This window comes from Acipenser ruthenus, chromosome 11, assembly GCF_902713425.1.
Source record: "Acipenser ruthenus chromosome 11, fAciRut3.2 maternal haplotype, whole genome shotgun sequence".
In the NCBI taxonomy this organism is placed as follows: domain Eukaryota; kingdom Metazoa; phylum Chordata; class Actinopteri; order Acipenseriformes; family Acipenseridae; genus Acipenser; species Acipenser ruthenus.
In genome coordinates this window covers 30,829,356-30,855,659 of record NC_081199.1, presented here as the reverse complement: position 1 = coordinate 30,855,659, position 26,304 = coordinate 30,829,356, and the positions used below count along the sequence as shown (strand labels likewise).

Genomic DNA, 26,304 nt, shown 5'->3' with positions numbered 1-26,304 from the left:
ATATTCACACAATTTTCATAAGTCATATACATTCCCTACAAATAATGTTCATTTCGGAACAACAGAATATTTTCTTAGGCATTGGATGTTCTGTTGAAATATCTCGTCTGTTTCATCAAAACCTCCCAGAGTTTAAAGCAAATGTGTATATATAAACAATATTTAACTGTGTCTAGTGTCCACTCTGTTATGAAAGGTTTAACGCTAAATCACTAAATTCTTCCAAGATTTAGGAAGGCTAAATGTGTGAAATGTGTCCAAATGTGCGGAAGTGTCTGTGGAACTTCCCACTACAGACAGGAGTTTCACTTCTTGTGAGAGCTGATAGATCGCTGATGGAGAAAGTCACATCTGCTCCACATTTGGGGCCTTTTAATTCCCAAACCTGACAAGTTTGTTTTTGTTCGTTCCACTACCATTGCACTTCCTTGAGGAAGCTTGATTGCTTTGGGTATACTTTGGCATGGGTTTACCCTTTTTTGGGAGGTAAAACTGTTCCAACGTTGTATTATTTTAAGTCTGAGCATTTACAAGTATACTTCTAACCTACACATTTTCTAAAGAAAATATTGTATGAATACGAAGTTAAGAATATAGATTGTGTGCAGCACAATGTGTGCAGTATAACATGTTTAATTAAGCAATAGAACCCTCAGAAGAGGGCTTTACCCGCCTGGTAAGACCTACCTTGTGCTGTTAAGGTGAGGGCATTTAATATAATTAGAAAGGCATTACCAGATGGTAATGCCCTCTTATGAGGGTTATATTGCTATTAGAAAATGGCTGTGTTAAAAAAAAAGAAAAAATTGTGATTTTATGTAACACTAGTTTTTGTTGCTGAATGCAAACAAACGTTTTCCTCAAACAATACATGAGTAATGTGGTTACTCAGAATTCCATATGTGGTCAAGTTCCCTTCAAGCAGAACCCCAGCAGTGGACAATGTCACCTTGTGGGTATTTTCAGTAGCCTAAACAACTCAATACAAAATATAATCTAGTATATGTAGCTGTTCTTCGGTTCAGGTACCTCGTACACAAAAGCAAACATGGTTTCAGAACTGTTTGTTTTTATCTACCTCCTAAAAAATGTAAAACATGCAAGAATAAAAATATGGGTAACATTTTAGCAATTGCAATATCTAGTAGTCTGCATGTGTTCGTTCTGATCAATTAGGCTGCATGTTCAATAACTTGTGTGTTTATAATGTTTATTCAAAGCCTCCTGGCTTTGTTAAAGAAGAGAGCACAGTGTCTGTGTTTATGATATGCTGAAATAAATCCATCTGCATCCAGTTGTTTGATTTCTACAACTTGTCATTCAAACCGGAGACTAGTTGCTATTGCTGTTGTGCTTACTGAATTGCTTGAGACAGCAAACACGAGTCTCCTTTTTTTTTTTTTTTTTTTTTTACACTATTACATTTAAATTGATAGACTGAACGTGCAGGACAGCAAGGAAGCAGACTCAGGCTACATTGACAGAACATTCAGAGGGCATGTACTAGAATGGAGATATTCTTTCATCAAGCAGAAAAAAAGTACCGTAAATTACATACATTTTACTGTGTTTACTGTACATATTTGCCAGCGCATTGATTTAAACATAGTTTGAACAATGACATTCAAGGTTCTTTACCAGAGATTAGTGACCTCATATTGACCAGTCAGGTTAAAGGAAATTGCCAATCCATTTTCTAATCACCGTTTAAGACTGCAATTTGGGATTGGCATGGTTCTACAAAACAGCATAGAGGCACAACCTCCAATGATTTTATCTGTAGTAGACATATAACCATGTAATCCCACTGTGGCATTAAGACATGCATAAGAGAATTAATAAATCATGTGATATAGGATTGGTTGTACAAGAAGAAACTGCAATGCTAATTACTTTTTTTAAATCAGTTCTCCTGGTTTAAGATATTGGACTTGGATATTGGAGTGCCTTGGCTGTAAGACAGCAGTTCAAAGAACCATACATGGTTTAATCAATAGAATGGACTTGAAGTTGTAAATGGGGCCTGTTTGGTATGGATAACACAGGGTGATACTTTATCTAATTTGTGATGAGATGGATTTACAAACTATGCTTAAGTATGTGTTTCAAAAATACTGTACACAGTGTGTCTTGTTTATAGTAAAGCAAACTATTCCTTTTAGAATGTGACATATATTTTACTCTTGATAGTATTTTGCCTATAGTAGTTCCAAGGTAATTAACCAAGGTATTATGCAAGTATCCCAGTAGATGTATTCCACACACTTACTGCAGCACACATAGACACTCACACTCTGTAGCAGCTCAGCCATTTCCTTGGTCCTGAGTTTGTTGTTTTTCTCTTGCCATGAATTGTATGCTTATCTTCAATATTTTATTGTCACTTGATTACAATAATGTACCCCCAAGGGAATCATTCTGAGCTGGAACTTGAAAACATATACCATGTGAAGCATGCCCTCTGGACCCTACTCCCACACACTTCCTTGCTTGCTTTCCTCTTCTAACCTCAGCACTGCTGCAGACCAGTGTCGGGTACAAGTCAAAACCATTTCCTTAACAAATGGTTTAGGTATTTTAGAGATTAAAACAGTTGTCATAAGCATGTATCACAGCTTTTTTGATATGCTTGCTTTTGCTTCTTGACCTTCCTTTTCAGGGCACTCGGTGCTGCCTCCATATTTAATTTGATTGACAAAAACGAGTAGGTTAATTCAAGAGCATAGCACAGACTGCAAAGAGGTTTAAATGTACCTGGCTTAAATACTTTTAGCTGCCTTTAAATTAAAGTTGACATGAATATGGGAGTGACCTCCTCTGTCCAATGTCTACTTTTGGTGATGGTTGCAAGGATATTCCTGTCAATCAAATTATAATTTTTGCAGGTGTGTTTTTAGATTTGTGTAGGATTTCATTCTGGCAGTATGGATAGGATTTATTGTTCTTTTCTTTTTATTGTTAATCTTGTTTCACTTGTTACAATTTATTGTGAGATTGTCTTGAAAAGCAGTTTATAATAATGAATTTGCTGCTTTGTAAAATTGTTTAAAAGTTTTGTAAACTACGCTGTTTGTTTTTGTTGTGTAATTCCCTCTGTCATTCGGCTGAGGAAAGGAAATGAATGAAGTTTCTGTTTACTGAAACTGAATTAGCTGAGTGCTGAACTAATTTACAAGACTCTCTGCAACACACATCTTTAATTAAACAGAATATTCTGAATTAGTTCATTATTGCTTCAGAGACGCGAAGGCTGACCTTCCAACAACTGGTGAGGTGGAAATAATGAATCTGGTCAATTAAGAAACAGCGAGATTAATTGGATGATGGAATCCTTCTGTGAGGGATACTGCATTCAGTGTGCAGGCCATGTGTTGATTAGACAAACAAATCGTTTCTCCAGGTTACGAAACAAATTGTCCTCTTTTTTTCTTATACGCTAAATTAAAGAAAGTACATTTTAAAATCATACTGAGGTGAACATCAGTCCTGCCCATGATAATCGTGACTCTTGTGCAAAAGGTCTTTGTCTAGTTAATTTTCTTTCTTCAGCTCTGTGTAGGTTTCACATCCCTACTTTAACAACTCAGACATTTCTTAGGGGAGGAAAAAAAACTGCATCTGGTATCTCAGTCCAAACCATTTATATCATGGTATTACAAATAATTAGGAATACTTATAAGTTGAAAATGCACACTCCAAATAGTAAATTAATGTATTCACTTGTTAAATGCATTTAGTGTTTGAGACTTGTTTCTTTATGTACATTCAAGCACTTTATTAATGAACATATATTAGTGGTTTCTAATGATTAATTCTGTGACTTAAATTAATTAAAAAATAAACAAAAAACATAATATTTCCCGACGCAGTCTGTTAGTTATATTTATTGTTTTTGCCCAAATCCATGACCAAACATTTAGACAAATTTAGTCATTCTGTTTCTGTGTTTAGTCGTGTATTATTTTTAAAGCAAAAAACAAATGTTCTATTCTGCATCAAATGCTATCGTTAAAATCAAAGGCTTCATTTATTAACACCTGACAATGCAAGATACACTGTAAACCAGATCAAGGTATCTGTTTTTCTTTTTAGAAATATATTAACTGTTGATTTAAACAAAACTCTTGTTTTTTCTGGGATATATGCATGGTTTTCTCTCTACTTACCACTAGGAGTCAGTATTGTAACATACTAGACAAATATGTCCTTCAACCCATCAGCAAAGACTCAAAGAGTAAAAGCTCACTGTATAAAATCACAGACTATTATATTTTTGAAGCAAAGGTTTATTTCAGTAAACTAAGCAAAACATAGTACATTTCCAAATAACATGCCTTTAAATAATTATGTCTCCATTATGTCTGTGAAATTTAAATGTATAACGTAAATAACAAACTGAAATGACTTTCTGGAAAAATAAAATGGCTAGAAAACAAACAACAGTTCAAAGTCAAGGAACATTATATTACAGTATACAGCAGTCATACATTTGAAACCATATGTAAAAGATAAACAATGAGCTTTTCAATTAATCCACGCAATTTGAAGATGCACCAATAAAACCCATGCAATTACATTCAAGGTAAACAGGATATTTGTTTTAAATACAACCCAAGTATCTGTCAAAATGGTAAAATAAGGAACTCCATTTTCAAGTTTAACATTACTGGGGAAACCTGTTGGCACAAGTCTTTTTGTTTGTTGTGTTTTCTTATTACCGATCACATGTAACTTGTTCCAGAGTAAGTGATCTTTTCATGCAACACTTACTCTTCAACACTAAATCTTGGCATTTTAATGGCAACCCTTTGATACTATGATATGATTCCATGCCATGCTGTGAAGGAAGCGGAGTAAGTGTCTATATCCCCACTTAACCAAAAGCTTCAATGGTACACCCCTACGATTTGTATTAAAACATACAGGTAAAAGAAGAGCTATATATATATATATATATATATATATATATATATATATATATATATATATCCTCTACCCTTTTTAATTTAGTAAAATGTGTAATAGTGTGTACTTTTCTGAAAAACAGTATGTTTTTATCCAGATTTAAATGGCACTTCCAGACGTTAAATCTGATATAACTAATTTGTTGTAACTCAAGAGATTTGTATATACAGTTGCAGACAAAGGTATTGTCTCCCTACACTTAATATAATTCAAGAAAACATGTTAAATACAAGCATTTCATGAACATTAGCCACAAATTAATATGACAAAGAGCAAAGGACCAAAATACACACATTGCTGGCAGTTTAACAAACAATCTGTATAGAAAAATAAAAGCACTTAAGCAATTCCAAATATCTGTTCATGGCAAAACTAGTGGCACCTTTACATTAAAATCTGTCCAAATGTTACAGAACTAATTAAGAAATATATTTGATTGAAAACCATTGCACAGTAATTAAGCTGTATTATAAAAATCAATAGCCTGAAAAATGGGTAATTATTTCCAACATCTTTTGAAGAACATCATTTTGGCAACACAGTAGATGATGGTCAAGACAAAGGAACTGGATTCACGTTTGAGCACTCGTAGGAAACCAAAACAAAGTAAACAGCTACAGAACGGTATCAAAGAAAAATGGAATACCAACATTCACAATCAGAGCAACAATCACAAAGAACAACAGAATACATTCAACTGAAACACTTGAAAGAAGTGGACATCCGGATACAGCAGGTAGGAGAATCATCTAACATTAACAGCCAAGGACTTCAAGAAAGATCTAGAAGCATCAGGCATAATAGTGCACGAAAGAACTGTACAAAGCCACCTGAACACAGAAGAGTTATATGCATGTAAACCTCACTGCAAGCCACTTCAAGGAAAACAAACCATCTAAAATTTGCCAAGAAATATGAACAGGAATCAAGCATTCTTCAACCTCAACCCTAACCCCAACCCCAACTTCAACTTTTCCCCAAAAATGGACCATAGTATCTTTAGAGAAAAAAGGGAAAGCATTCAATGAAGAAAACCTTGTGCCTATAGTTAAACATGGAGGTAGGTCAGGGACTGGAGACAGTCATGTGATTGAAGATCAAATTAATACAGCCATGTATCAAAACATTCAAGTACAATGATACCATCTGCTCATAGGTTGCTTGGCACGACAACAACCCAAAGCCTAAGTCAACTAGAATTCTTGAAGAAAACTAAGATAACAGTTCTGGAATGGCCTTTCACAATAACCAGATCTCAATTCAATAGAAATGCTTTGGACTGATCTGAAAAAAAGCTGAAGGAAATATGAACAGAATGGGCCTAGATGTCACCAACAAGATGTAACATACTGGTTAAGAATTATCATAAAAGCCGTAATAAAAACAATAGGAGGACACACAATAAATTGTGTATTTTGCTTTTTGTTTTGTTACAAAGTTTACTAAATGCTTGTCCTTAATCTGTTAGCTTGAATTGTGGTATAATAGTGTGCCAACACATTTGTCTGAGACTGAACATGCAACATAAACTACATTTTGGGAATGCAGATTTGCTTGATAAAATGCCTAATGACTTACTCAAAGGATTTTCATGCACTTTTTATACATCGTTTATCTACAAGGCACAGGTTACTGTGCTTTGTATTTGCATTGCACGCATTGCTACAAACCCCAGGATAGCCCCTTAGCCTTGTTTGTTTTCACAAACCAATAAAAGTACACTGTTTATTTAACATAGGTATGACAGGGCCTTAACATCTTCCTTTTGTTAAAAAATATATATAAATATGTACAGTACAAAATAGACATAATCCAAAAACATTCCTGCAACAGATATTTTAAGCAGTATAAGGAAAAGCACACAGGTAACAGACTGACACACGCCTGACAGGCGGGAACAATAACAAGTTTTGATACTGGTTATTTTCTTTCTTGTTTTCCTATTTTAATTGCATCTCTACCAAGACTGCTTCACTAAGTGATAAGAGTGGTGAAGATCTATGTCCAACCACTTTCTTCATTAAGATGCTGGCTAATTAGATTTGCGATTAACAGCACTGGATGGGCTGTAGGTTTTGCACACAGCTGCAAGCTAAACAAAACAAAAACCTGATTGTGCATATTAATGCTGTCCAGCGATCCATACAGTAACACAAACCGTAACTGCATAGCAGAAACCTCCACTTCGTCTTCTCGACTGGTGAATACTGTGCGCTTAAGCAAAATCCACCTCTGCATCGAAAGCTAAGAACAGAGTGCCATACTCTGGAAGCACAGCTGAGTTCAGTTTCCCTCAGGATGACTTTTGAAAAAGCCAATGGCAGGAAAGAGCCCTTCAATGAACTGCCAGGAACTAGCTTGTGTTATTTGGGGACAGGTTGCAGGATGTGCTGCTACTTGTACTTGTACCTGTACTTGAACTGCTACTGCTGCTGCTGATGCTGCTGCTGCTGCTGGTATTACTTGGTTGACTGCGCTGTCTCTCCCTGTTTAGCTCTTCCCACTTTACTCTGTTTCCTCGGATGAGGTCCAGCATTGGCTGAAGCTTGGGGTTTACCTTCACCAAAGTCTGGAGAAAACAGACAAAAACAAAATGACCATTTAAAAAACCTCTGTCAACATTTGCACTCTGCAGCATCTTATTTATATATATATATATATATATATATATATATATATATATATATATATATATATATAATAATTTAACAACTACTGCCATTTTTTTTAATTGTGTAATTCTTTTTTTTTTTCATTTAGCAATCTGAAGCAATACAGTTTGTTGTCATGTTGGCTGCATTAATTTAATGCGCATTCCTAAATACCACTGCTGCTGACACCAGAAGTAAAAATCATCACCCCAACCTGATAGATACAACACATGTTACACAAGGAACACAAAGGTATTAATACAAACTGGTAACTGGGTCTAGCGTTAGATCTCAGATGAATATACTTTTGTAGTATTTTGTAAATTTGGCTATACGAATAACTAAAGACGATGTGTTTATACTTCCGGGTGTGTGAATTGCTCATAAAAGGTTGGCAATAGGACTTATTGTCGCTTAAACCCAGCTTGGAACAAAGAGAAACACTTCAAATCAAAATTCCAGTAACTATGCCACACATTTGCACTTTTGTTCTTGGAGATAAAATCAATCTCTGGCTGGTATTGCATACAACTACACATTCACAGCCCTGCTCTTAAGCCAGAGAGCTTTCCTCATGCACAGAGCTGAGAAAGAATATGGACAATAAATCCAAATGAAACAACAGCTTTGGTGATAAAGTCTGCATGTTGTTTTGTTTTCTTGCTGACTGGTTTAATTTTCTTTTTTATATCTGCAGAATGCTTCTAAGTACGTCAATAATACCCAAAGGCAGAACTCCGAATACATTGCATACACGATGTAACTGAGTTTAATATAACTCCCATGAGTTGAACAACATCATTTACAAATCGTTATCTGCCCTAACGCTGGAGCTGTATGCTTTGTTTTAGGGCTTGGATGTTAAGGTTTAGTGAACATCAGGCTAATAACAAAACACCGGGGTATAAAGAAACATTTTACACAGAGCTCTACTGTTAGCCAAGCAAGACTCTTACTGAGATCCACTGCTCCTCTGTGAATGCAGGCTTTGACTCCTACCTACCCCTTCTAAACATGTTAACATGTTCTAAATAGACATACCGGTATGCATGAAGGTACAAAAAAGGTCAATATGCCTTGTAGTGTATGGTAAATACTACAAGGTACAGTCGCAGACAGAAGTATTGGCATCATACACTTACTGTACCATCATTCAAGGTAACAGATTAAGGACAAGTATTTAGTAAACATAGGTCTCACATATTTTCATTTAAAAACACCAGGTTAAAGAATGTTCCAGTAAGTCTGCTCCTGCTTTACTGCCTTGGCTATTTCACCCCAGCAGTGTCTTCTGGGTCAAAGCATTATATTGGCTCAAAGCATGACAGTGAACAGGGGAAGCAGCTGATTGGTTATTGATTGATTATTGACAGGAAAGCAGCCAGTGAAGTGGTTGGTACAATTTCACCCTCTGGGTAAAATATCCCAGGGTGTGCTAGACAGTCTAAAAGCATGGTTTGCAATTAGATATGTCTTTTAAAGCAGTGTATATCTTGTTTTAAAAATAAAATACATGTTTGCTAAAACATGTGTTTCTTTCAACACTGCCCAGTTTAGACCCGTGTAGTAAATGGAAGTGCAGGTAAGATTTATAAAACTGCTAAAATCACTTTAACCTGTCAAGGACATAGTAACACATTATGAGCACTGTGAGTATTGTGAAATCAGCAGGGTTGTTGTGATGCAGCTGACTGTGAAATGCAGCATTTAAAGAGGTCCCTGAAGGTGTTTTTAAAGGTTCCCTATTTGATTCAACACACTGATGATAAGACAGCTGCTCGCTGAAGTAATATTGCTCAAAATAAATGGTGCACACAAAAACTCAATCAGACATTCTGAAAGCAGTTCCAGGGTTTAGGGACAAGGATGACAAGAAATAATTAAAGTGAATGTGGGGACGGAAGAGGCATAGATACTGGCACAGCTTACTGTGGGGACTGAAGAAAAAATCCAGGTTGTGTATCTTTATCAGTCCTCTCTTCACAGCATTGGCTTTCCATTTCAAAGTGTTGCGGATATGCAAGGTGAAAGTGTTTTGAATTGATGGCCAGGTTACACAAATTAGTCAAGAGGCACAAACTCAAAACATGTAGACTGTTAACGTTTTTCTTAATGTATAGAATTTATTTAATCACTTTGAATGGACAGCAAGGTTCTTATTTATCTAGAATGAATATTCAGCACACTGCTTGACTATTGAGGCTAAACTCTACCCTGGAAGGATCACACCTTGGGGGATGAGAGGGTTGTTCAGCCTTGATGCCCATCCAATCCTTTGGCAATTAGTAGCAACTGTGATTTTGAATTTATAGTGTGGGCTGCTTTCTATAATAAACTGGGTCTAATACATCAAATCCTGGCTATTAATTCACTTCCGATACAGTCTTTCCTCACAGTTAACGGGAGTTCCTCTGAGCATTCCTTTTTCTGTATACTGATTTTGCACATAGGATATCTATGGCAAAATAAAAAACTATTTCTTGAAGGGTTACCTTAGCAATTCTAATTTGATACCTTTGTAGCTGTGTGTTCAGATTCACCAAGAATCTCTGAAACGTGCCTTTCAGTTGACAATGAAAAAACCTTAATGGCTTTAAAATATATATATATATATATATATATATATATATATATATATATATATATATATATATATATATATATATATATATATATATATATATATATATATTTACATCTTTTGATCCTCTTATCCTAGATCAGCATTCCAGCAGGGCCATGAACACTCAGCAAGATAAGAGAAATGTTATCTAGAGGGCTTTGAAGAGGTGACGCCTGGCAGTCGTTATGTAATATTGCATTAGTATTCTGCACAGCACACAGAACCAGGGAAACTAGATTACAAGGACTTCCTTCCTCCCGCAGATAGAAACAAAACCCACTGTGAAGTTCTGGTGAATCAAACCACAGACACTGCTTGAAATCGGGCATGCAGGTTTCTTAATAGAAAACCAAATTACCAACAAAGTAATTTACACCACATTTCAAAAAAAAGTCAAAGCACCACGAAATACCTCAGTAATTTTAAATTGCCAATTATTCAGCCACTGCCAGCCTTTAGCTGTCAGTTCTTTAAAATGGAATGGCAATGTAATTGACTTATGGTTTATGTAGCACCCTTTACAGATAAAAGAAAAGAATCAAGTAGAGAATTGTTTATTAATATTATTATTATTACTGATATTGTTGTTATTGTTATTTTGTCATTTCATATGGGTAGCAGGCCTCAGCCGATTGTGGATTTTAAGCATGAAAGGGCTCACACTTCACAACCTATTACGCATTCTATAGTAAGGCATAGAATCCTGTTCGGTTCTGGTGGTCAGTCAGCTATTAAAAACTCCTTCTCCTGATTCAACAGCACAGGCACTGTAAGACATCTCAAGTGCACACCTACATAATGTGGGTTAATCAAAGTGGATACACGTCATGTCTAATTAATAGAGCTATCTGCTGTATACTTTTATGTTTTATATTAAACTTGATGATCAAAAGGGTGCACAGCGTTGTTATAATCCCTTCACCCCTTAACCACGTGTCCAGAACAACAAAATATATCACACATGAATGAGAGTTTGAACTAGTTACAGAGGAGTTAAAGGGACCATTGTGCAGTATAAGAAACATTCAGGTAAAAGGCAGTGGTTCTGTACTATTCTAGCACACAGTGAGATACTGTATAATGGCAGCTGAGGTACAGCAGTGGAACATTTCCTGTTTGTTGTCTTACTGTGGCAGTATTCTCCCGTCTATTGCAGGTCACAATGAAATGTCTGTGGGGATTACCTCATAGAGTGGAGCACAAATTCCATCAATCCACTCCAGCTGGAGGCCTGGCAGTTCATCTTTCCTGTTCCGATCAAAAATGGCCTGCAACACAAACACAATTTCATGCTTTACTGCCCTTCTACATTTTAAATATGCGTCCCTAGAGATTGAAAACAATGTCATTGCTGATATTCATAGTACAGCATCACATGATGTCGTTTACCTAGCTAGGGAATACATTACTGTTGCTGTTGCTTACTGTTTAGAAGAAATTAGGGGTATTTTATTCATCCCTTGTTAAACCAAAAAATTCAATCATTATTTATCTGAATTTTGTTGATCCTGACTACTTGTATCACTATTTCTGGTTACAAAATGGTATTCATATTCTTTCCACAATTACCCCATATTTGATGTAGCTGGAATCACAGTAAACCCCAATTGAGAAACGTTACTTATTTAAGAATAATATAACTTCTACATTTCCAGCTGGCTTTAAAACATTTTAAAAAGGGCTTCATTATCACTTGTATCATCCATTGTGTTAAAATTGGAGAACCACCATGTAAGCAAAAATAATTTTAACATGTGATGAAAGCTTGGATCAACCCCATAAATTGCACTGGTCTACATGGCATGGACAAAATGGATTTTAATATTAACTTTACAATGTAAACAACGTGTAAATAGTCCAGTAGTTACAAATTGTTGTTTAGTTACAATTCTAAAAAAAGCTTCACTGTGCTGAAAATACATTAATTGCCAACAACACCATTTTTTATGTTTTGACTACATTTTACTGTACTGCCCCAGAAAGCTGTAGTAGTACTTAGACTTACTAATTCGAAGCATAGAACTTCTACATATGTTTGATGCTACTGACACCTCATTACCTCATTACTATATTAAATGTTTGGTTTTTTTCTGACACTTACAGTTAACCTAAATCCTTTTGTAAAAAAAAAACCTCACTTCCTGACTCAGTAGATCAATGTAAAATTCTGTAAAAGAAAATATATGATGGATTTTATACAATTATTAAAAGATAAAAAAAACAAACAGTAAATATGGTGAAGTTTAAGGTATGTGTATGGTTTACCGACGGAGTGAGTTTCAGTTCTGATCTTTCTCTGTCTCCTTGTTCGAAGAATTCACTGGTTACAAGCTCAGCCACCTGAAATACATGAATACAACAATAAAATACATGCTTATCATCTGGGTTACTCCCTCTGCAACTGGGGCAATTGCAGCCCAGTGTATCCCATAATAATCACAGAGATAGAGTGAATGCAAGGTGAAGCTAGAGCTACAATGTGCACAGTACAGTACTGTACAGAAGCAACAGGTGTTCAAAACACTTCAGTCTTTATTTGAATTTCTAGACAAGTTGCCAGTGTACACCGATTTAATGGGCCAAAGATAGATTTCGGAATCTAGTAGTTTTGTTTTGCTGCTTAGTGGATTTTGTGAATATCCAGTCTGCTGAATCCTCAGACCCAAGCACAAAATGAGCTGCTAGTCAAATAAGCTACATTTACTTGCCTTCCTTGATATCTCCCAAGGTTTTGTCACAGCTCCCAGATCACATGCAGTCATCAACATAGACCTGGAGAAAAGCATAACACCTTATTAGCAAACAGTATCTGCTATTCTTTTTAATTCAAACTACAGCATCCAGGTGTTTTCATCTTTTATTTTTACCACAGTAACACAAATATAAAGGGGATCCTTAATAAATTGTAATGCCTCATAGCTAGAAATGAACAGGTTAGGGTGTTTTAAAGGGCTTGTAGTTTGTAGTTTATCACCACAAAAAAAAAAAAAAAAAACTGTAGCAAACTTTGAACTGGAAAAAAAACTTAGTAAATATGGCCCTACATGTACTTGATGAATCTCTACATTATAATGGCAAGGTGATACACAGATGTACAGGTGCACTTCAGTAATACAGGACGCTAGACTTACCTGAACATTTCTCGATGATTCTTAAAGTTCCAGTTGTATTCTCCTTTATCAACCAGTTCAAAAAATTCACTTCTCTTCCTGAAAAAAAACAAAATTTTATAACAAAAACGGACAGCATTATAATGAGAATTGAGTGTGCATGTTTATAATTATAGTTCAGTATATGTTCAGTAAAGTATCCAGATCTGCAGAGCAACAATACACGCCCTTGGCTACATTATGGGCCAGATTTGCGCCACTGCAAAACAATAATGTTCTACAACTAGCAATATACAGATTGGGCTCAGATTGGGCTCTTTATTCATATCTTAAACATGAACATTTTGTAGTTTTCCATTTAAATCAAAATAGCGTAAACTTTACACAAGAGAGTCAGTGTACTGTAGTCATTTTTCATGGACTTTGCAGTCACACTTCTAGGGAATGACATTTTCAATTGCACACAGCTTCCACAAGAGGGCACTAGAAAATAACATTTTGTAAAGTTTATCAACAAATGTTTAAACAATTTTTAAACAGACAATTTTTCATATACCAAAAATGCATAATTATATACAAAAACTATTACCCTTTAATGTATATTTTAATAAACAAGTCAACCAGCACATTTGAGTTTCAAAATAAGGATTTTGACCTTCTAATGTTATGTGTCTCATCTTTAATAATAACATTTTAATTGAAAAAAAATCTTTGAACATATGTGCATTTGTATTGACTGAGTATTGTAATGTAGTGTATATGAGTATGTTGGATAACCTTAGGTAAGAATTCTACAATTAAATATAAAAATTATTGGCTTACTATAAAGTTACCGTAGCATAAAAAGAAAATGGCTATAATAAAGCTACACAACAGAAAGTGCAATATTACATTTGCTTAACTGAAATTGGGTGTTTAGGCAGGATATTGATTTATACGTGGTTTTTAAAGAAACGACTCATTATTGTTCCTAAGTTGAGTGTGCATTAAAGGGCACATAAGACCTTTTTTATTTTACTGTGTTACATGTTCCCATGTGTTGCTACAACTGTTTACGTAAGGTGTGTGTATTGTTTTAATTTTATTTTTTATTTTTTTTACATTTTGACCACTTTTTTAAACTTTTAAATTGCATTCCCTGTCTCAAGATGGCTTCCCGTGTACCAGCATGGACCTCTCAGAACTACATTTCCCATCATCCTCCTGCTCACTGGTAAATCCATCTCACTTACATATGTGAGGAGGAGGATGATGGGAAATGTAGTTCTGAGAGGTCCATGCAGGTACACGGGAAGTCATCTTGAGGCAGGGAATGCAATTTAAAAGTTAAAAAAAAGTGGTCAAAATGTAAAAAAAATAAATAAATAATTAAAAAAATACACACACCTTAGCAACACATGGGAACATGTAACACAATAAAATAAAAAGGTCCTTATGTGCTTTAATCAATATGGACTTTACAGTACTGAACAGAAAAATGTGTTGGTTAACTCTTTCTACTCAGCCAAAACAGGACTGGCTTCAGGGTGTACAAATGAACCTGTTAGTTTAATCACCAGAAAGTAGGTTACATTATATAACCTGTGACACAGACTGCTATGTAGGCTGTTTGTAGATTGCATGTGGGTTGTACATACAGTCTGTTTTTATAAAATTGTCCCCATTACTGTGGTATACCATGGTAAATGGCCAACAAATTCTATTAAATTTGAGTGAAAGGGTGTTAACACATAAACAAGCATGCTAGCAGATAAGTATGATAAAGCATTAGCCACAACTGCTGTGTTATCAGTATTTTTATACATTGATTTCACCCTGGAAAAGGTTCAAATAAATATCAAATAAATAAATAACTTGCACTTACTCAAAGTAGAGGGTAAGGTCAGTTGCCAGTATAGACTGTTTCAGAAGCTGCATAAGGTCACTATACTCCCTGGAGGACAAGTTGGCAAAAATGTTGTGACCCTGTAGAGACAAAACAACACAGACGCATTTTAAAAACATTACACAACATTACAATGAAAAAGCAGAATAGTACATGTTGCAAGTGAATAGAGGGAATTTCAAAGTTTAGAAAATCTCCAATAATAGAGCTCTGGAACTAAAAAGAAAAGCTAATCACAGTTTGTATATTTATGTAGGTAACATAACTTCATTAAGCAAAACAGAACATTAAAATTAAGTTGAAATAAAAAAGACGATTTAGCACTAACAAACTTAACATTGCTGGAGGTAAGCAGTTTAAAAGATATATGATTAGAAATCTTCTTTCTCTTCATCACACAATGCTACCAGTTCTGACCTTTCCCACACTGTATCTGCATGACAGACATGTTTAATTTGAAATATTAATAATGTGTAATTGTGTCACAACATTTGTTTTTAAATAAATAAATACAATGAAGGCTGCAGAAGGAAGTTGTTCGTTCCTAGTTTTCATGTCCAATTCTTTTAAGAAAGGTTTTGAAAACTCTCCTGTATGCAGTACGTCATTATAAAAAAAAACAAAAAAACCACATATATGCCTGTAAAGAAAGAAAAAAAATGAAAAAAGGTACAATGATCAGGATGTGTCTGTTGTATGTCAACTTGTGATTATAACAGTGGTGTCTGATTTGGTTGTGGCCACAATGTCTTGCACTGGCAGTGTTGTACTTGCTCAGTGCTGCAGGCTGTGTTTCTGGGGTGTGTGTGTGCTGCTGAGAGAGGCAGCAGTTACCTGCAGCTGTGCTGGAGAGTGCACTTTGGAATCAGTCAATGAAGAGCCTGTTCCTGGAGCCTGGGATGATTAAATATATAAAAGGCAGAGTTACCCCTCTATTTGTGTAGAGAGAGTGACTCTCTGTGTTTGTTCATTTTCTGCTGTAGCCTATGCACAGCCTTGAAAGGTTTATTAAGATTAAGGAAACCATAAAAACAAAAGGCTCTCCAAGCTCATGTTTACATCTGGTTTAAAATATTAACTGTGCCAAGTTGCTGATCTTCGCTGGGAACCCAGCAAGGAGCTTTGCCTTGTCTCTGGATTGGGGTGTCAAAACTGTCAGGGACTGTTTCTCCTCACCACTCTACAGCGAACCCTACTGGCCAGGTGTCCACTAAGCTCAAATGGATACCCATAGAGCTAGCACTGGCCTTCAATTCTCCTGAGCTTTTGTGTGGAGATGCTGCGGTGAAGGAACATAATTGTACATTTTAAATATGGGAGAAAAACTAAAGTACAGTAATATGAGACCTGCTTAAATATCAGCGTTTGAGAGAAACGAGAAGCTCAAGAAAGAACTGACTTTGTTTAGAACAAGTGTTTTAGTTTAAACTTGATTCACTGGGTAGCCCGAGCTCTTTGAAAGAGTTAAACTCCTCTGGTTAAGTATATTAGAGTTGTGAGCCCTAAGAATCCCAGCACCTCAGTAATGTCTGTATACTGCTGAGAAAGCACTTTGAGGTTTGTCAGTACTTTTTACAGCATACACAGAGATGTGGGGATGAGTAAAATGACATGGCTATAATGCAAAACATGTTGTACAAATGTACACTTTTGAATGTCCACTTTGCATCTTTGTTTTTATTTTTCTGGTAGCATAAACACATTTTTTTTTTTTTTTAATTATTACTACAAATTATTACAAAGCTTTACAACGCTCAATCTAATTATCTCATAACTTGTCCTAAATCCCTTGCTAAAGTAATATCCCTTCACACTACTGTACAAGTAGAGCAAAAAGTCTAGAATAACAGATTTTTTTTTTTTTTACCAAATCCTTATTACAAAAAGGTTTGAAGGTATAAATGCCAGTAAATCAATATTAATCCTATATTAACCAGTACCAGCTTCTAAATTGGATGCTTATTAGATAATTGGTGGACATTTGAGCAAAATGAAATTCAAGCCTTCTAGAGATGGTAGTGGGATTTAAAAGTATTAGAAGAGATACCAATAACTTAACTAATGGCAGTGTACATAATGCGAGTTCATTCTACAGCACACCTAAAATATCTGAAATTCCGCTTAAGAGACACAACCACTCAGACTAGTAATAATCCCTATGACTGACACACCAGAGGCAATGTTTTGTGTGTAGCATTGTTCGTAAATGGAAGCACTACTGTAAATGAAAGCATTTACAATATCGCTAACTTTAAGCATGTCTTTAATATGACCTATGTACCAATCCCTCCTTGACTGTAATTATCTCACACATATCTCATTTAAACCACTCACCAAGGGAATTCTCCTATTTTCTGCACAGCACAGCACAAACATGTCTGCTTATGCAAATGTGACTTTGATATTAAAGTTTATTTAATTTAACCTTCACTGGGGTATAGCAAATGTATCACGAAGGGAATCCAATAAAATCCAGAAACTGAAATGAAATGAACTTGGAAACCCCTTTCAAAATGTGTTAGAATCAAAAACTGCTCTGATGATCCAACTTTTATCATTGATCAATTGCAGTCAATACCTCAGTGAGCACAGTTTTCCTCAACAGCTAACTAGGAAAAATACATCTGGAGCGTTGTTGTGCTTTACTGCTGATTACACTTTTCATATTTAGAAACACCTTTTTTGCAACTAAGGGGTTTTAAACAGATTATACATATATTACAATGCAGTTTTCTATGGAAATGGCTAGCCCTCACATATACTGTTCAGCAAGGAAGCTAGCACGACATCCCTTTGCGTGTCACTGTGGCGTTTCAGAATTTGAAAGTATATTTTTCATAGTTTTTTGCTGTCAAAAATTGTACTACCAGGTACATTAAAGTCAACAATCCAAAATATGTCTCAAGACTTTTTGGAAGCTTTGGAAAATAGTGATGGTGGATATCATGCAGGGGATCTCTGGTTCATGTCCTGGCTGTGCAAGGTTGCCGATCTTCACTTGAGATTTTACCCGAGATCATTGGCTCTGGCGCTCCTGCAGGTTAGGGAAGCAAAATCCTTACTGTGTTACAGCAGACCCTGTTGACCAGCACCCTGTGAAATCAAAGCAGACACCTGCAGGGCTGGCTTTGTCCTCCAGAGGCAAGTAGCTCCTGTGTGTAGAGAGGCAATTGGCTTGGTCCTGGGATCGGAGGACACCCAGTGACCTTTACTTCACCTGCACTGAGGGGATTTCTGCTGTGAACATAATTGGATATTCTAAATTTGGAAGAAAGACGGTGGTAAAATAAGTGGGCACACTAAAAAAAAAAATGTGGTGATAGCCAACGTCTTTCCAATGGATCTCCTTGTATAGTAATGCAAGAAGATCTGCAAAAACCATTGATTGAATTCAGTAGTGAAATTACAAAGGAACAGGGATTGCACCCTTGCACCCGGGGATACGTGCTTCAGTGAAAATGGGACTTATGAGCTAAAAGCAAATTACTTTGAAAGTATATCATTTGCCATCACTTTCTCTGTCCGGCTAAAAATACTCAGAATAGATCAAAGTTATCTGTATTAGGAACATTTTTAAATAGACTTAAGAGTACAATAAAATAATTGACATTATTGATTTTACTGTAAAACTGATTTTTATAGTATATAGTTATCATTTTGTATACATGATTGGAACAGAAGTCACATCTACAACAGGGTCATGAATTTCATAATCATTAATTTACTGCCAGATTACACACTACTCTAATTTTACGTTAAGAATAGCACTTGATCTCCACACATGTAACTTCAGCAGATTAAAAATTAATAGCCAATTCACTATTAAGGAATGAGAAATATAAATCATTATGAAAGTTTCAATAATTGTTGTATGCGGTATGGATTGTGGTCTCGGAGTGCTATGTTACATACTGATGCTCTAGTTGGAAGGAAAACACTGTTTCCATAGCAACCATTCTACCATAACAAGCCAGCCAAATTCAGATGGTACTTCACTGCAGTGTTTTAGAAACAAATAACGTCATGAACTTAAAATTCACAAACTGGACCATCTCAAAAGGAAAATAAAGATATAGACAAGTACGTTTTATGGCTTTGTGTCTCAGCTGTTTTACACAGTCTACAATAATCTGAAACTTAGAATCTGTCAATGTTTCAAAAAAGAATACCATGTAGAGTTCCCCAGTGACTCATTCAGCGTGGAAGGGCAGGGTGAGTCATACGATCATGCCAAGGTGCTGATCCTGGCTGTAGTGCTGCGTTGGCCTATGGGTTGTGGAGGAAACTGGCTGGAGTTTGTTAACTTCACCATGCTAAACGACCCCACTGGTCAGGTGAGTCATGAGTCCAGGCAGATACCTCCCAGGCTGGGCCCTTGACTCCAAGGTTCAGTAGCTTGCTCCCTTGCTTAAGTTCGGCAGGTGAAAAGGGGTGCTTGACTTGATAACAGGAACTGAGGTTGCTCATTGATCTTCAGTCAGCCTGATTGATAAGTGGAACATAGTGGTGACTTGATATTCGAATGGGATATTAAAAAATGTAATTAAAAAAAAAAAAAATAGGAAATTGATCAAATATTGATTTTATTTTATTTTTTTAAGTGACATGATGAAAAACAATCATAAACAAAATACTTTAGTTTACAAAATCTAAACGGTGCTTTGGTTTTGGCAGCAGGTTTTGCTTTACATTGTACAAGCAATGGAAGATGGTCTTTACACCCAGCTGAAAAAGCAAAGAAAATGAATATAAAAAAGGGTAAAACACGTACAGTACCTCACTTTGAAGAATCATGACGGCATGATTAAAATGATGATGCTCCAGAGTAGCCGATGTACCATACAACTGCGACAAAGCTGAACCTGTCCTAGAAGAGGGAGATAGGAAATCCAGTTTAACGCCAAACAATTAACTGACCTGGTTTTCATGCTCTCTGTGACATTTCTCTCTATCACTGTGCATATTACATGTTAGGTAAAGTTCTCTGTTCCAGGAAAGTTATTCAGCAAATTGGTCATCCTTTACATTGTTTATACTTTGACTCATTTTAAATGATTCATACTTTAACTAATGTGTTCATTAATAAACAGAAAGACAGACAGATTCACAAAATGTGCCATTAGCATGATTCTATTCAGAAAATCTTACCTAATATAATTACCGATTCAGTAAGAAAATATTCATCCATTCAACTGGCCTGCACATACTGTAGACTCAAGGTGTTTCTTATTTATTTTTGGAAGTGGTGTTTTTTTTTCAGTAAAAAATCATGCTAATAACAACTTGGAGCTTAGAGCATCTACAGATAAACAGCTCAATAAAGACATTGTACAACACAACTAGAAGATTCTTGATGGAATTAACTGGTATCAATGTCTACAGAAGTCTTTAAAAAGAGACCAACAGCAGTTACTATGTTAAAAACGTACTTTGTTTGAAACGCATTATTCGTTCCCCGGTGGTCCAGGTCATGGCACAAGCAGCCTACAATCAGAGCTAACATTTCAACCTCTGTCAGAGTTTTCTGAAAACCTGCCGTCTGAGAATTAAAGTATAAACACATATCACAATGAGAATACTTTTTTTCACAAATAGACAAAGAACTATTACAGAAGTGTTAATAAACATCTTGTAATAGCTGATGATTAACATGATATTTGAAAACGTTTTAAAAGTTGTTGGAAAGTGGTTCTGAATGTATCTACAATGGATCCTCCAGAAATTCCAAAATAAAAGTGAGTGTTTCTGGTTTTGTTGTTGTAACAAAACAGTTTTAGTGCGCCCCCTTGAGGCAGCCATAAAATGCATAATCTAATATTGTCTTGTAGCAATACCTCAGAAAAGCAATAACATAACAGGCCCTTCTGCTTTGGCTACAAAAAATGTTCTATACATTTAGAATGAAAAAGAAATAAAGGCTAAATGTCAAGCTCATACTGAAACATGTCAGAATTGTTTACGTGCAGACAAAGCAAGAAAACAAATCATAGTCAATGTGTATTGCAAAAACCATAAGAACAAATAATGACAGTTAACCTGTTGACTAACAGAACCATTTTCTGCACATCTAATTATTGAGTTCTGGGTTTTGCCTTGATTCGTAACATCTATAAGAGGAAAAGGCTGCTCTTTGACTCCTGATACAGGTGTTTAGGGGGTGTTCCAACATTACATCATCAAGTTTTGGCAAATTCAGCCACCCCTTCATCATCAACAAACATCACAAGCTTGATAAGTTTATTTTCTGGTTTATTCTTGGAACTCCTTCAAACTAAAAATAAAACAATCCATTGAGGAAGAAAAAAAAACATCAAAGCCAAAAGGTTCTGTATGCTTTTCTGTACTTATATTTGAAATCCTCACAGGGCTAGTTCAAGGCAGTTAAGCATTTTTAACAGTGTGCTACTATTAGCTTTTGAGCCTTTAGAGCAATAAAACAGTAAAATATGTATCTGTCTGTCAGAAAAGTCCTTTCTAATTAGCTTCAGATCCTGTTGAGCTAGTAGATGGAGAATAAAAGTAATACAGAATCTGACCTTCCCCAAGTGAGGTGTGAACCTTATAAACGTTACTGACTTTAGACATAAACTACAAACACTTAGATGCTTGATTTTTTATGGAACAATGAAGGGATGAGGAGGGGATTGTTAGAGATAAAATGAAATTAATGGTATTAAAACCATGAATATTACTACAGTGATCTCTGAAACCTTCAATCATCCTTCCAGGTGGTAACAAATGAGAAAGGCAGCATAGTCAGGTGTGTGGTACTTACTGTTAACATTGAAAACATGCACTGACAAACATTGAACGCATGACGCCAGTTGTGGTACAACACCATCCGGTAATTCTTCCTGACTGTCAACAACCACCTACACAGCGTCTGGAATGGGAAAGAAAGGTAGATTGCATTCCGGTTCTAGATACTGGCATAATGCCTTCGGGATGGTAGTTTATGTTGGCAGGGTCCATGTTTACCTCGTAATCGATTTTGAATTTCTGCACCATGCCCAGCTCCATAAACATACGGAGGGCAGCTGTGATCATGGCGTCAACATCCAGAGAAAAGTCATCAAAAGACAATTTATCGATGCCAAGTTCACAAACGAGTGGGATGTTTGCAGCCTGAGAGAGAGATAGAAAGAATTCTCAGCATTGAAATAATTCAAAGATAAGGTTTTGCTTGGACTGCTTCATCTAGTTTTCTGAAAGAAAATGCCACATGATTGACTTTAGCTTTCACACTCTCCCTGGGAGATCAAAGCTCCAATCCCAGTAGGCCATTGTGATATAACTTTGTAAAGCACCTTGTTATATTTTACCCACTGTTTATATATACCGGATTCTCTCGAGTCAATGCCCAGGGGGCATAAAGTGTGTGCGCGGGGGGTGGGTGGGGGGATTGACTCAGGCTGGGGTGAAATTAAAGGCATTTTTGCAGAGTGAGTATTTTTAACATTAGGTAGATAGATTATGTTTACAATTAGGCATGCAAACAGTCAAAGTTGCTGCAGTATGTCCACTGTTTTTGTCATTTCAAATATTTAAAGCTACCATGTGCATGAGAAAACACATTTGTAGGTGGAAAATGGTAGAATAAAAGTCGCTACATTCAAAAAAACATATAAACACGTGACATTTTTGGTCCAAATCAGGTTTTTTATATGTGCCTCATTTGTAGAATAACTACAGTACTCTATGCATGCTCATGGAGTATCCTCTGTTTATACAACAAACATTGAGAGATCTAGGGGCGCATAACTTTTTAACTTTGGGTGGTGCTGAGTGATTTTTTTCTGTTTTATGGGATCTCGTTTTGGAACCTATCGTGTATTTATTCAGATCCAATGACAGAATGACTGTGTAACACAAATCACACTGTCCCGAATTACCACACCTTCCAAGCAGATATAGAGCTCGATCTAAGGTTTAAACAAACATACTATCTTTTCGATAAGTATCCTTGCTATATAAACATCCAGAGAGTGCTGTGGGTATTTCACTCATGAGGACAGTCATTCAGTAGTCAATGAAGGTTCATAGTGTATCCTCTATTTAACCTACTGAGGACTAACCCCATTGGAAGTCTGTAAGCATCATCACTTGTCATATTCAACTCCAGATTAAAGTGCCACTTGACTATCAGCTTTGTTATTGTCTTTAGCTTGCCAAACACCTCTCCCTCTACCAGCCTTCCATGTTCATAATGATGGCTTCTACTGATCATGCTTTTGTATGGTTACAGAGCATATTCTGTTAAGGTATGAATTTGTGTCCATGCACATTGTGCCTTTATATGTTTATATCCTACTGGAAACTTTTACAGCTATATATTTAACCTTTACAGATATCCTTAATAAACAAACATAGTGTATTACATGTAGATTGAATTTTATGAGCTACTGAGCTCACTGCATCTATTATGCTCTTATAGAAGGTTACAAACCCAAAGCACCATTTGATCATTTTTAGTCAACTTAACTCTTGATAAAAAGAAAGACATGCATATTAGCCTAGAAACTTTCATTGCTGTACGGACTCACAGAAGAAATGTCCATTAATTGGATATGTCAGCAATCAGGTGTTTCACAAAGTGATCAGCAGTCACATATCATGTGACAGTGGTTCAAACTCAAATTGAATGCCCCTTAGCCAGCACATCTCCTGCATGTCTCTGCAGAGTGATGTATTATCTATATCGAGGGAGTTCAAGTAAGAATTGCTGTCAGCACAAACTTTCCTGGTCATCGGCACAAAAATGCAATTTTTAAAGCTCCTTAGGTTTTGCTAGTGGGGAATTTCATATTCTGTTCTCACTTCTTAGAATAACACTTGCAACCAAGCTGGAATAATATATATATATTATATATATATATATATATATATATATATATATATATATATATAGTAACAGAGCGACACTCACTCTGGTTCGTTGCCCCTTTAAAAGCAGGACCCAGGACACAAGAAATGGATTTTCAAGCGCTTACGCGCTAATTTTAATATACACAAAAATAAATAAACAAACAAAACAAAACACCTAGCTCCGTTTTGAGCACTAACTAAACATTTTATGCAGGTCCCTGACTAGCTCGCAGGATGGCTAAGCCATTTACCTGTCATAAAAACACTGGCAACCACACAAGTTTACCACAGCACATTGACTGCTCAGAAGCAGAGCGCACCTTCTGCCTCCTTCTACTCAGCAGCCCCGTGCAGACTGACTGCACATCTTAAATACCCCTGCACCTGGTACTAATTGATAATAACTACCAGGTGCGGGTGATAATTAAATAAATAAAACAATTAATTTAAACAAAACGTGCATTCGCACATGTTTTTGGCAGGGAAGATTTTAACCCCCTCCCTGCCGTGTTACAATATATATATATATATATATATATATATATATATATATATATATATATATATATATATATATATATATATATGCCATCACAAATGATATGTTTAAAAAGTTATTCACAAAATGTAGCAGTCATTTAACTGTTTTATTATAGCATTGCTTTTTTCTGAAAACAAAATGTGCAAGTCTAACAATTCTTTCAGCTTTTAATAACTCAGAAATCAAAATTAGCTGCAATGTATTATTTTATTTGGCCATCTCTACCTTGCTCTTATCTAATCAGCACACCACCATTAATACAGTGTTCTACGTACATTCGGTTCTTCAAGGAGTTGTCAACATATAAAATGATTGCCTAGAACACCATTACAGATGCTTAAACAATCATTTTAGGTACTTCATCTAATGGCCTATGTATTTTCTACTGTTTGCCAAGTCCTGGCTGATGGCTTTGTTTTTGTATCAATTACCAACTGGGAAAAGAATATGACTGGGAACCAGCTGTGTAATCAGTAGTTACAGTTTTACAATTGTTAATCCACAGCGCATTTTACAAGCATTAAAGAATACGCTGTAACATTTCCCTATATGACTTATTGTACGGTCTCTTGTGCTCTGTACAATATGCAATATATTCACAAACACTCACAGATTGTATTTGCATATTCTAGGTTGACTGATGAATGCAGCAAATTGCACACATATTAATTGCAGGATTAAACTTGTGGTAATAAAAAAAAAAGCTCCTCTCTACCTCTTACAACCATTCTTTTTCATTTGGAAACACCAGCAGGGATATGATGTCCAGGCAGTGGTCCAGATAAGCTGCATACCTGCTGTTTTTATGCATTTAAAAAAATCACAAATACCCACAAAATGTACATTTAATGTGTACAAATACGCATAGCAATTTTGTTGCACAGCTTGTCTGCCTCCCCTAAAACTTCCACTAACAACTACATCTCCCAGAATACAATGTCTTCAGTTACTAGAAAACTGTACACAAGAAAAACCAACCCCACAAACATTATCCAATCTCTGGCTAGCCCTGTTGTCTTTGCAGCCAATCACAGTAAGATTAAGAATAATTCGAAGCTACAAAGGTTGAAGCGTAACACCCCAGTCCAGCTACAAATCCAACTGCAACTATCGTCATAGGCAACCACTAAAAAAGTGCCTATAATATTAAACAAACTGTTTTATAACTTATTAATGCAGTATGTGATCGCATTTTCTTCAGCATTACTGTTCAGAGATTGTCAACTTACCTATTAAAGAACTGCTTCATTGACACAAAGCGGGCATTCCAGGTTTCCCAGGATGCTTAGAACACATCAATGTGATCTGGCAACAAATTCAATCAGCTAAAAAGGAGAGGAAGGAGCTCCATGTGACATTCCTGGATTTGGCTAATGCATATGGTTCAGTGCCACATGAACTTCTTTGGGCAGCATTTAATTTTTTCAGTGTACCGATGACAATAACAAATTTAGTGAAAGACTACTTTGGCGATTTGCAATTTAGTTTTTCGACTTCAGAATTCAGCACTACATGGCAATGCCTAGAAGTTGGAATAATGGCTTTTACCATGGCAATGGAAGTAATCATTAGGGCATCAAAATGGGTAGTGGGAGGAGAGTGCTTGGCTTCTGGAATGCGACTACCACCAATTCGAGCATACATGGATGACATGACAACCATGA

At 35.9% G+C, this 26,304-nt stretch overlaps 1 protein-coding gene across 1 annotated transcript in view; it reads right to left on the bottom strand.

Moving 5' to 3' along the window:
- Positions 1–4,285: 4,285 nt before the first annotated feature.
- Positions 4,286–26,304, bottom strand: part of LOC117426638 (dual 3',5'-cyclic-AMP and -GMP phosphodiesterase 11A-like) — a 70,611-nt gene continuing 48,592 nt past the window's right edge. Inside the window, exons 11-20 of the mRNA XM_034044448.3 lie at positions 22,213–22,359; positions 22,010–22,117; positions 20,664–20,773; positions 20,011–20,101; positions 15,214–15,314; positions 13,371–13,448; positions 12,948–13,011; positions 12,505–12,579; positions 11,424–11,507; positions 4,286–7,534 (exon numbers count right to left, since the gene is read on the bottom strand). Of these exons, the coding sequence (XP_033900339.2) occupies positions 7,319–7,534; positions 11,424–11,507; positions 12,505–12,579; positions 12,948–13,011; positions 13,371–13,448; positions 15,214–15,314; positions 20,011–20,101; positions 20,664–20,773; positions 22,010–22,117; positions 22,213–22,359 (1,074 nt within the window). The 3' untranslated portion in view covers positions 4,286–7,318. The remainder of the gene's footprint in view (positions 7,535–11,423; positions 11,508–12,504; positions 12,580–12,947; positions 13,012–13,370; positions 13,449–15,213; positions 15,315–20,010; positions 20,102–20,663; positions 20,774–22,009; positions 22,118–22,212; positions 22,360–26,304) is intronic.